The sequence below is a fragment of the Cibotium barometz genome, chromosome 31 (assembly GCF_041138505.1).
Source record: "Cibotium barometz isolate CiBa-2024 chromosome 31, ASM4113850v1, whole genome shotgun sequence".
NCBI classification, from domain to species: domain Eukaryota; kingdom Viridiplantae; phylum Streptophyta; class Polypodiopsida; order Cyatheales; family Cibotiaceae; genus Cibotium; species Cibotium barometz.
Window position 1 is genome coordinate 28,911,014 of NC_141076.1, and position 11,268 is coordinate 28,922,281.

The window sequence follows — 11,268 nt, forward strand, 5'->3', positions numbered from 1 at the left end:
TCATGGAGATGGTTGTGAGCTAGAAAAGTCAAGCTCTGACCGAATGGAGGCTCCACCCAGGCTCCACCAGATTGGCCATGCCAGCCGAACATCCTTCTTGCACGTTCTCTAGCCAAGAGAAGGTGCGAAGTCGTGCCCGCTTAATGTGGTGCTAGCTATGCATGAAGAGGAGAATATAAGACGTCAATGGGATTACAAGCTGCAAAGATCAGAGAGGGAGATCAGAAACAGAGGCATCGTTAATTCACTATACAAGCATCGCACTCTTATAGACTAATAAGAACCCTAATCTCTCTTGTATGAGCCTCGCATGACAACGTGATTTAGAGGGAGGAGAAAAATATAATGGGGCGCTTAGCGGCAAGCGTAGCAGCTTCGGCTGCTGCCTTGCTGCTTTTATTATCACTCATATTGCAGTTGGCCGGACATGCTCACGCTGCCACAACGGTGGGCTTTTACGACACCACCTGCCCCCGCGCTGAGGCTATTGTAAGCCAATTAGTCCGATCCCGCTTTGCATCTGATCGAACCGTCACAGCCGGTTTGTTGCGCATGTTCTTCCACGACTGCTTCGTCACTGTAAAGCTGCCTCTTACCACCCTTAGGCTAATTGCATTTATGCAGTTACAATTATTACTACGTGTATTAAGCATAATTGCGATGATAAGCACGCCCGATTGATCGTCTTTTCATGCTTTCTCCGTCATCGTATTGCAGGGTTGTGATGCCTCTCTCTTGATCGATTCCACACCTGGTAATAGCGCCGAGAAGGACGCCGGACCAAATCTAACCGTGCGAGACTTTGACGTCATAGATCAGATAAAAACAGCTTTGGAAGCCGTGTGTCCGGGAGTCGTCTCTTGCGCGGACATTATAGCTCTTGCTGTTAGAGACTCCATAGCTCTGGTATGTCACATAATTAATGAGAAAATCTAACCGCATTAACAAAAAAATGGTCTTTATCCCACTAGTCTTGATGTGTGTTTTTTTTTTTTTTTTGGGGTAGGCTGGAGGCCCCAGCTATCAAGTAGGCTGTGGACGCTTAGATGGCTTGAGATCAAGATCATCAGATGCCAACATCTTGCCTTCTCCGAGCTCCACCGTAGACGAAGCGAGGTCAGCATTTGCATCGCAGGGACTGTCATTGAACGACATGGTGGTATTGCTAGGTGGGCAAGAAAACCTTTAAAGGTCAACATTATTGTATGGTAAAGCCAATGCACGAATTGTACATAAAGTCAAGGTTAGGAGCATTCATAATGCATTACGTAAACCAAATTAATATAGCAGTGTGAACGGTGAGAAAGCCACACACACACAATTATGGCATGTGGCTTCTCTTAGTTTGCATATTAGTAGTAAAGATATAGATGAAGCTAGGGATTAATATCATAACCTTACATTATATTCAAAGCTTGTGTTTGACATATAGTGGCATGTGGCTTCTCTTTGTTAGTTGTATAGATATAGATGAAGCATATTAGATGAAGATAGGCCTTAGTAGTATAGACGAAGCTAGGGTAACCTTATATTGAAGATTAGGGTTAGGGTGATTAAAATGGTTGTTAATCGGATTGATTGTGGGTGGTTTGACAGGTGCTCATACGGTGGGCTTTGCGCATTGTGGCTTCTTTAGCGACAGGCTGTTCAACTTCCAGGGGACGGGCTCACCGGACCCCACAATGAATCCAGTGTTGGTGAGTAGGTTGTCGAACGTGTGCCCCGACCCCTCATCATCGAGCACTGCGGACCCCACCGTATCTCTCGACCAAGGCACGCGAGATGCCTTCGACTCCAGCTACTTCAGCCAGCTCCAGCAACGCAACGGCATCCTCCAAATCGACCAAGAGCTCACCGGTGACCCCAGAACCCTCCCCTTGGTTAACCAATTCACTAACCAAGCCCAGTTCTTCTCCGCCTTTGTCCGCTCCATCACCACCTTGGGCGACCTTAATGTGAAAACATCCCCCTCGCAAGGTGAAATTAGGTCCCAATGCCACAAAGTCAATAGCAAAACCCCACCTCCTCCAAAACCTCCAACCCCGCCGGCCACGCCGCCAACCTCCCCTGCCCCCAAACCCTCATCTCCTCCCCCCAAACCCTCCTCCCCTCCCCCAAAACCCACATCCCCTCCCCCCAAACCCTCCTCCCCTCCCCCCAAACCTACATCACCTCCCCCCAAACCCACATCCCCTCCGCCAAAACCGGTGTCGCCACCCCCCAAACCCACATCACCTCCGTCGAAACCGGTGTCGCCACCCCCTCCAAAACCACCCTCACCACCCAAGCCAAAGCCCCCATCTCCTCCCAAGCCAAAGCCTCCATCTCCTCCCATGCCAAAACCGCCCTCCCCTAAGCCAAAACCACCCCCCTCACCCATACCCAACAAGCCTCCCAAATCACCAAAACCCCACAAGCCCCCAAGACCCCGTGGCCCTCCCCCTCCAAACTCACCCAGACCCCACAAGCCCCCAAGATCACGCAAACCCCCTAAGCCCAGAAGGCATCGCCGCCAGCATAAGAAGCACTAGGATGGCAAGACTCTCAAACATTTCGAACACAAATGCACATCCTTGTGCTATGACCATAAATTCATTTAGCCTCTAATAATTTCAAGATTTTAAACTTGAATACAAAAAAAGCACTTCCATACTTACTTCACAAGGGACATGCCACAATGATCAATAAATGCACAATTTGAAACTCACAATTTCGATTTTATTGAGTTCATTCTCAATTTTATTTTTATTTCAACTCCTACTTAACACTCCATTCATCTTGCATATGACTGGAAGGTCCTTTATACATTCTTTGAAATGTTCAACATTGTGATAAAACCCCTTTCTATGTGTCCTTGGATTTTTTTACTTAATACCAAAGCTCATCATCATTTATTTACGCATATCATTTCATTTATACAATTAGATCCTACCTAATTTTTCCACGATAACCCAAAAAAATGACTTAATTATCAAGAAGTGATGGATTATTGTGTCAAGTTTAACAAGCACAACGAGGGGGGTGGTTTAGCTTCCAAAGTACTTGAACTAGCATATATTGTACATGCGGGTAGAATAAAAATGTATTGATAATAAGAAACATATCAAAGTAATTAGGAGTCTACCAATGGATTACCAAGCATTCAAATAGCTCTAGATATTGAAAGACATTAACACTAAAATATAACATAAAACAAAAAAGGAAGGAATTTTAGCTTCATTGCACAATTGCAACCATATAATGACTTTAGAACAAAGGAGAAACCTATGTACTTGCCACCATCCATCCACAAACAAATGTAAGAACATGTTGCTAGGCTTGTAGGAAGGTATTGATGACATGTTTTAAAGCTAGTGTACAACTAAAAGGTGTCGCACAATAAGAAGCTAATAGGGATGTTAACTCAAAGGATTATATATCAAGGAACCGACACTAAGAGTGTTACTACTAGTAGTCATATATATTTGTCATTGTCTTGTTATTTGTAGCCACCAAAACCTTAATTTCAGACTTAGTGTGTAGTCATGGATGACTATTGATAGATCTTTCTATCCCCAAAATGTAATCTCCATGTAAGAGTCCTTGTGGTGTCTTCATTCCTCATTTGCTCACCCATGTGCCACCCCACTCAATACCCTGGCTTTACTCCATCACCTAGCCTCAAGATGCCTACCACATTATTTCTCAACAACAAGTTGAGAATCAACTAAAATAATTACTCTTGATGCAAAGTGAATAAACACAATGCTAGTAAGACTAGCAACATCAATATTCACATTGACATTACCCGTAATACCAACAATCTACCATCTATAGCATGTCCTAAAACTCAAATACTAATGACACTAGTGTTATCCGTAAACCTTGATCTCCAAAAATTTAATCTTGAGCATCATATTTTTAAATTTCATAAGTTAAGTCAAATTTTATTTGCCATTTCTTTGACACTCTAAAGGTAAAATCCAATGAAAATATTAAAAACTCTAATGATTAAAACTAAAAGTTAACCTTAGGTGCAGATTGTATTGACTATTGCCTAATCCCTTGTCATTTTATGAATTAAAAAGTTAGTAATTTAAGTGCTTGAGATGTTCACAAAAAAGATGTGTTTTTTCTGCTTTTAAAGGCTTTAAAAATACCATTAATAGAAAATCAATTTAAAATATTCTCAATAAATCAATTTAATATCTAAATTATGTGAGTGTAGGTTCTAAAAAGCTGAAAGGGCATTTAAGGTAAAATAAAAAAGATATAACCATTTTAAAAGCATAACGTCCTCTTGTATAAATATGGGACATGGTGTTTCACTAAGAAATGGTGTCTAAATATGGGACATGGTGCTTCACTCAATTTGCACACCAATAAATGAGATAGATCGCATACACTCAATTTGTGCACCAAGAAATGAGGCATTAAACTAATCTAATTTTTTAATCAAACTTTGTGTTACGATTCCTAATAAAGTATGTGATATTTCATTCTAAGATCTTAGTGATATTCTAGTGTGCCAGAATGGAGAACCTTAGTTTGGAACCACCCCAACGCAACGTGGTGGACTAGCCCTTCTATTAAGTTCGTCATACTTGGGGGCTTGTAAGATGGGTGGAGTAGCACTTCTTTTAAGTTCATCATAGGACTTTTGGTCGAAACACTATGATAAGTTTATACAATGATTACAATATTTCAACATAAAGGCATTACCACCTCATGTAGAGCTCCTTTCATAATTGTGTATTTCCATGCAAAATAGTCCTTCAATTATGTTTTAGCAATGTCTAATTCCTTGAGTTTAGCTAAACAATTATACAAAAAATGCTTTTTTGGGCCCTTATGGAAGGTTGAGCCCTAATGCGCATAATAATTCTCTTGTCCATAATGAGATATTTGAAATAACTATGTACTTATCTTACGTCATGCTCTTGGATCTCATCTTGATCATCCATGACTTGTTGTTTTTCCTCATTCTCCACTTGATTCAAAGCTTTATTATAATATCTTTGCTTAGATTTAGATAGCTTCATAACTTCCATCAATTTTTTTTCAAATATTTCTCTCTACCCTTAGTGCATCCTAATATGCCTATATCATTTTACACTTACATATAGCCTACTAGGAATGAGGCCAAGCCTATCTAAGCCATCTCTCAATCATCTACTCACATAGAGGTGACATATGGCCTCACCTTGGTGTTCGAATTGGATTTTCTAGTGTGTGTCCATGCTAATATATAACACATCATCTTCTTCTCATAAAACATGTCAAGATTATAACCCATCTTCTTCTCAGAAATATATCCTTACAACTCATTATCTTCTCATAAAGCGAGTCTTACAACTCATTATCTTCTCCTTATAAAATGGGCCCAATATATAGAGCTAGCTAGATCTTCATCTCTCACTGACATTCTCATAAAACATGTCTTATAACCCATCTTCTTCTCATAAAGAGATCCTTACAACTCATTATCATTTCTCATAAAGTGAGCCTAAAAATTCATTATCTTCTCCTTATAAAATGGACTCAATACATAGAGCTAGCTAGAGCTTCATTTCATTGATAGCAGTCATGATCACTATTAGGCGGATTGATTTTCGACGCTTTTGAACATAGAGAAAATTCTCAAAAGCATCGATATGCACGTCGATATTATACCGACAATATAGGCGTCGATATATAAGTCGAAATAACCATCCATAAAAGCGTCAAAAATAACTACATTTTTTAACACTTATTTCGATGCGAGTTTCGACCTAATACAATGACGTAATTTAAGACACTCATTTCAACACTTACAGTGATGCTTTTTTGACACATATTCCGACGCGTGTTTCGACGATTATATTGATGCGTATATCGACAGATGCACGTTTTATTTATTTTTTAAATAATGGTACACCCAAGTGCAGTCCTGCAACTAGGTGTACTTGTATACCACTGTTACAAATTACATCCATATTCAGTACTAAAAAGTCATGAAAAATGATAATTTATATTAAGTAACAAAAGTTACATAGCTCAAATGGAGCCAACTAAAAGTACAATGCATACAGCCAACAAAAAGAAGTATGCCACAAAGGCCCGACTCCTGTACATAGCTCCTAATCATCAGTGTTATACTTAGGGTTTGGCACCGGTCCCTACAAAAGAGTATTTAAGGGATAAAAACTTAGAAATGACAAGTGAGGAAAAAACTAATTGATGAGTGAAAAATTTAGAGGTTTACCATGTTCACCGGTCATCCGTCCAATTCACATTCTGGCCCTCTCGCTCAAGTTGCTCGAGGAGAGAATGCGTCCCGTGCACTAGGATGTGCCTTTCCTCCGCATCATTCACAGCACGACCGACCACTCACAGTTGAAAGCATGAAGCATGAGTACTTATTTTTTTTTAAATGAAATGCCCATTATGCCACAAAAACGTGAGTGATATGTGTATTAACACTTACAAAGTAGGTGTGGAAAGCATCCCAACTACCGGTTCCAAGATGGGAGCTCCCTATGCTCTCTATTCACTTCACTGGGCTTGCTCCTGCTGCTTATATCTTTGGGGATTTGCACGGTGTTTTCTAAACTCCTCTTCCCAAATCTCTTATGAGCAATTCCAAGGCTTTTGTCCCCCTGACTTTACCTTGTGTGTGATGTTGTTGTGCCAGCTTCTTTGAGAAGCCATATGAGTCCCGTAGCCTAAACGCTTAATAGTTCCAGGCTTGAATAAACCTACAAAAAAAGAGAAGAAGCATAGGCCTAAATACTAAACCCTAAGCCTATACATGTTCATAGTTGATGGATGTTTTTCCTTGAGATTTTTATGAAGACACTAAAAGGTTTTTTTCATCAAAAATCTCTACTTGAGGGCAATATGGAAATGGGATGGCTTGTTCAAGAGTAGCTTGTATACATAACAAAATTTCTTAGTACGTCAGACCCTGATATGCCACAATTGTGGACAGAAGAAGAGGATGATCGGCTCGTTGGGGAAGAGCCTCAAGGACAAGGGCTTCAAAGAACAATGGATATAACATTGCGAGAGAAGATTAATAAAGTTTTCATCCTCAACTCAAGTGCTATGGAGAAATGGATTGAGATATATAGCCTAGCAAAGAGGGAAAGAGACTGAGATCATTTGAATTTTAGAAAGAGTCGAACAACTAGAGCATTACCATACCCAGATTCACTTGCTCAACTTCGAGAATTTCCTTTTAGTAGATGGCTTAAGCAAACCATACAACAAGAAAAAAAGAGTGACGAGGCTATAAGCGACGAGGAGGAGGAGCTTGCATATGGTTGTGATTACCATGTAAGTGAGTTAATATATGTACACAACAAACCATAAGACATAGTCTTGTATAAGTTTTTGTTCTTGATACAATTTCATGATCTTTTTTTGCTTGCAGTATTGCAAAAAATTTGGTGCACTTTGGTCACGCGATCATCACTTTTGAGTGGAGAAAATAGATAAGAAGAGAACAATATAAGTGGAAGTGATCTAAGTAGTGAAGTTGGCATGCTTGATTACTGTGGAACGATACAAGACATTATCAAGGTTGGGTTCAAAAAGTTTTTTATGTTCATTTTTTATGTAAAATGGTTCAAGGTAGTGACTCAAGGACCACAACCATGCACAGAGATAACATCGGATTTATTTAAGTAGACTTCACAAAGATATGGACAAACCAGAGAGACATTTGTGCTACCAGAGCATTGTGAGCAGGTCTTCTTCAAGGTGGACCCGAGAGATCATAGATGGCTGTTTGTAATCCAAATTGACCCACACAATAAACAAATATTTGAACATATGAAAATTTCAGATGAAGTAGAGGTTGAGGAACCCACTCAATAAGCACAAGAAACAGATATTGATTGAGTTGAACAACTAGAAGAAGGATCAAATGAAGGTATAGTAATTCAACAATTACTAGCACTTGAACCGAAATTCGAAGAAGAGATAGAAGAAAAACTTTCAACATAACCACCTTTAATGCCTGCAATAGAAGAGGACAATCTAGAGGCTACAACTATTAACAAAGATGCATATGGAGAGGTATTTTTGGAAATAGATGTATTTGGAGCCATGGATCTAGCTAAGGATGAGAGAGTCGATGATGTGCTATAACATCTTATTTCACTTTTATTTACCAAGAAATACTTGGTTTTTGTCAATGTTTTCTTTTTTTGCACACTTATTTTTTAAGAATTATAAAATTTAAAAAAAAAATCGATGCTTATTCTAACCCTTATTTTGATGCCAATTTTGACACTTATTTAGACGTATATTTCTATATTTCGATGGTTGTTTTGACGTTTATATCGATAGGAATTTTGACGGCGTGTAGATCATTGATACCAAGCGTAAGAAATGGGTCATCCTGGAGTAGTGGATGAGTGTGAAGCATTAATTTTCATCATCTTCTTATACATCTTATAAATCTAGCTTTACAACCCATTATCTTCTCCTTATAAAGTGATCCTTATAATATAGAGCTAGCTAGAGCTTCACTGAGAGTCATGATGAGGGTGAAGCATTGATTTTCAACACCCGTCTCTACAATATCCACCCATAGGTGAACTATCTCTTTGTTCATGAAGTTTTCACCCAAGAAGATCTCTTGTAAGAGCCTTGGTGAAGATGTCTACATAGTTTTTCACTACTATATAGTAGACCATATTAACCTCTCAAATCATGATTAGCTTCTTGCACACAAAATGATTAGCTTCTTCTCTTTGTTCATAAAGTGTAATTTTTTGCTCTTGTTTTGTTGAACCCATGTTTTTCCAAAATATTTCTTAGTAAAATTGCTTCACATAAAGTAAAGCAAGCTAGTTTTGTGCTTAGCCTCCTCTATAGAAGGTATAGAATCTTTATGCTTCTTCTTTTTTATCCACATGATATCTCTATTTACAAGGGAGAAGCAATGCTACTGATATCCTACTCTCATAGTTTCCTACCTAATGTAAGTCACAAAACCCATCTAAGTTCTTTCCCATTTAAGTGTAGGTAATGATGTCTACTCTAGTGTATCTAAGGTCTACTCTAGTGTACCTTAGATATACTTTAACACCCACATTAATGCCTTCTAATGGTGCTCTTGGGGCTTCTTTAATAACTTTCATAATACACAAACTGCATAGCTGATGTCTAATCATTTGTTACAAAAACATATGAGACTCTCTCCACAAGGCTCCTGTACTAGTTCATATCCACCAATGAAGAAGCATATTTGACAAATAGCTTACCCCTACCAATCCAACTTTCACTCATGAGCATGCCAAATTCCTTTAGAACCTCCCTAAAATACTTCTGCAAAGAGATGAAGATTCTATCTTCAAGCCCAAGGTATATCATTTTAAATTCTTGGATTAACATCAGTAAGATCTTCTCTTAATGGTTCCCCAATAAAATGACATCATCCACATAAAGAAATGATCATGTACCTACCTTACTCAGAGAAACTTCTCTTAATGGTTCCTCAATAAAATGACATAATCCACATAAAGAACAATGATCATGTACCTACCTTACTCATATTAATCCACTAAATAACAATCCAATAATACCTTAAACACGTATCCAATAATACCTTAGACACGTTTCATCGATAGTTTTTTTTGCTATTAGCACCACATACACCTTTCTAAGTATAAAATTTATATCTTCTAGATCAAAGATTACAAATCCTCATGGTAAATTTTACTTTTTATCTTTTGAGTTAGGGCAAAAAGCTTGGTGATGATACCATATAAACCTCATTTTTGAGATTTTTGTTTGGAAAAGATGACTTTTCATCTTTAGCTTCTTGCGTTCTTGCGTGTCATTTTTAACATTATGAGCGTAATTTTAATTTTACCAAAATCCTTAGCCTTAGCCTTTAGGACTACTGTTGCTTATAAGAACCATGCAATAGGATGAACCATTCAGAGAGCAACGATTCACATTTTACCATAGAGGTCAATCAACATAGATTGCCTATGAAGGACCTTTTTTATAAAGATGGCCAGAATCTTGTGAAAATGTTTGGTTTATATTCGCCCACCAAGTCTTTGATCCCAACACAAATGACTAGCACTTAGCATAGTGCTCCCTTGTTAAGAAGGTTAGACGGGCCTTCGGATCCACCTTAAGCGGGGAGACTTGGGAGGAAATAAGCTAATTAAATACACATGAGCAGAGAAACATTGGAACCCTAGAAATAGGAACCACCACATGGGCCTCCAATATCTTGATTCACCAATTGGCTCTCTTAATAGTGCCTTAAATTTTATGAAGAAGATGAATAACCACCCTACCTTTGGGCATATCTCTAGTGAAGGAGCGGGAGCAAGGCGAAGAACCCCTGAAGGTTTTCTCCCACAGGAAGCGATCAAACCATGTCCACACCATAGTGTTTTAAAAATTTGGCATCCATCTTGAGTTAGGTTTATCCAAGCTGACCATGACCGCACCAATAAGAAACCTAACAATTACATTTAATCAAGATTGTCTTGTACCACTAGGGGGAATTGTTCCTCTCAATACACCCAACACCAACGCACCTAGCACAAGAAGAAGTCGCGCTCCACAAGAACCCATTATATAAGTGCCTTTACCACGAAACAAAGTTCTAGTTCTTTCCTATTTGGACAATTTGGATGAGGAAGAGGAAACATGGGGAAGAGTAAAAGGCCAATGTCATTCGTAGAACAAGTCTTTAGTTGTAGCTAGCCTACAACCTCAAGGCTAGGGTACTGTTTGTGAGACAGGGCCACTATAGCAACTCAACCAAGACACCATGAATCATTACATCATCCCAAAACCCAACCACAAGAGCATTATTACACTAAATCCTTCAACACCCAAGACATGTGACCGAATTACAATGCTATATGAGAGGCTACATGTTTCATGCAACTACAATACCACAACAATTGTCAATGAAGTCTCCATGGTATCTTCTCAGCCCCACAACACACCACATACTCACAAAATACACACCCACAACCGTGTATGCCCAACAACAAGCTTCACTTGAGGGGAAACATCATTTAAGCCTCAAGGGGACCACCTCAAGGGGGACTACCCTACCCGCACACATACTTCCAAAGCTCACACCACATACTCACAAAACCAACAACTAGGTGTTTTTTACAAAACAAGATGTCGGGTACGACAAGGGCTTGGATTAAGCTTAAAGAGTAAACTTTGCAACCAATTTTTAACATCCATCATGCAACATGTACGCACACATCATAACACGCCGTGGGCTCAAAATCAATTTTGAGCAAAAGAGATGAG

The 11,268-nt window shown here is 39.0% G+C and overlaps 1 protein-coding gene across 1 annotated transcript; it reads left to right on the plus strand.

The window, feature by feature from the left end:
• Positions 1-217: 217 nt before the first annotated feature.
• Positions 218-2,785, plus strand: LOC147620707 (peroxidase 57-like). The gene is made up of 4 exons (XM_086825456.1): positions 218-579; positions 718-906; positions 1,007-1,169; positions 1,597-2,785. The coding sequence occupies exons 1-4, from the start codon at positions 346-348 to the stop codon at positions 2,529-2,531; spliced, it is 1,521 nt and encodes a 506-aa protein (XP_086681582.1). The 5' UTR covers positions 218-345; the 3' UTR covers positions 2,532-2,785.
• The last annotated feature ends 8,483 nt before the right edge of the window (positions 2,786-11,268 follow it).

Coding starts and splice junctions, on each gene's coding strand:
- LOC147620707 (XM_086825456.1), top strand. CDS start 346: ATGGGGCGCTTAGCGGCAAGCGTAGCAGCTTCGGCTGCTGCCTTGCTG. Junction 907..1,006: donor TTAGAGACTCCATAGCTCTG/GTATGTCACATA, acceptor TTTTTGGGGTAG/GCTGGAGGCCCCAGCTATCA. Junction 1,170..1,596: donor CGACATGGTGGTATTGCTAG/GTGGGCAAGAAA, acceptor GTGGTTTGACAG/GTGCTCATACGGTGGGCTTT.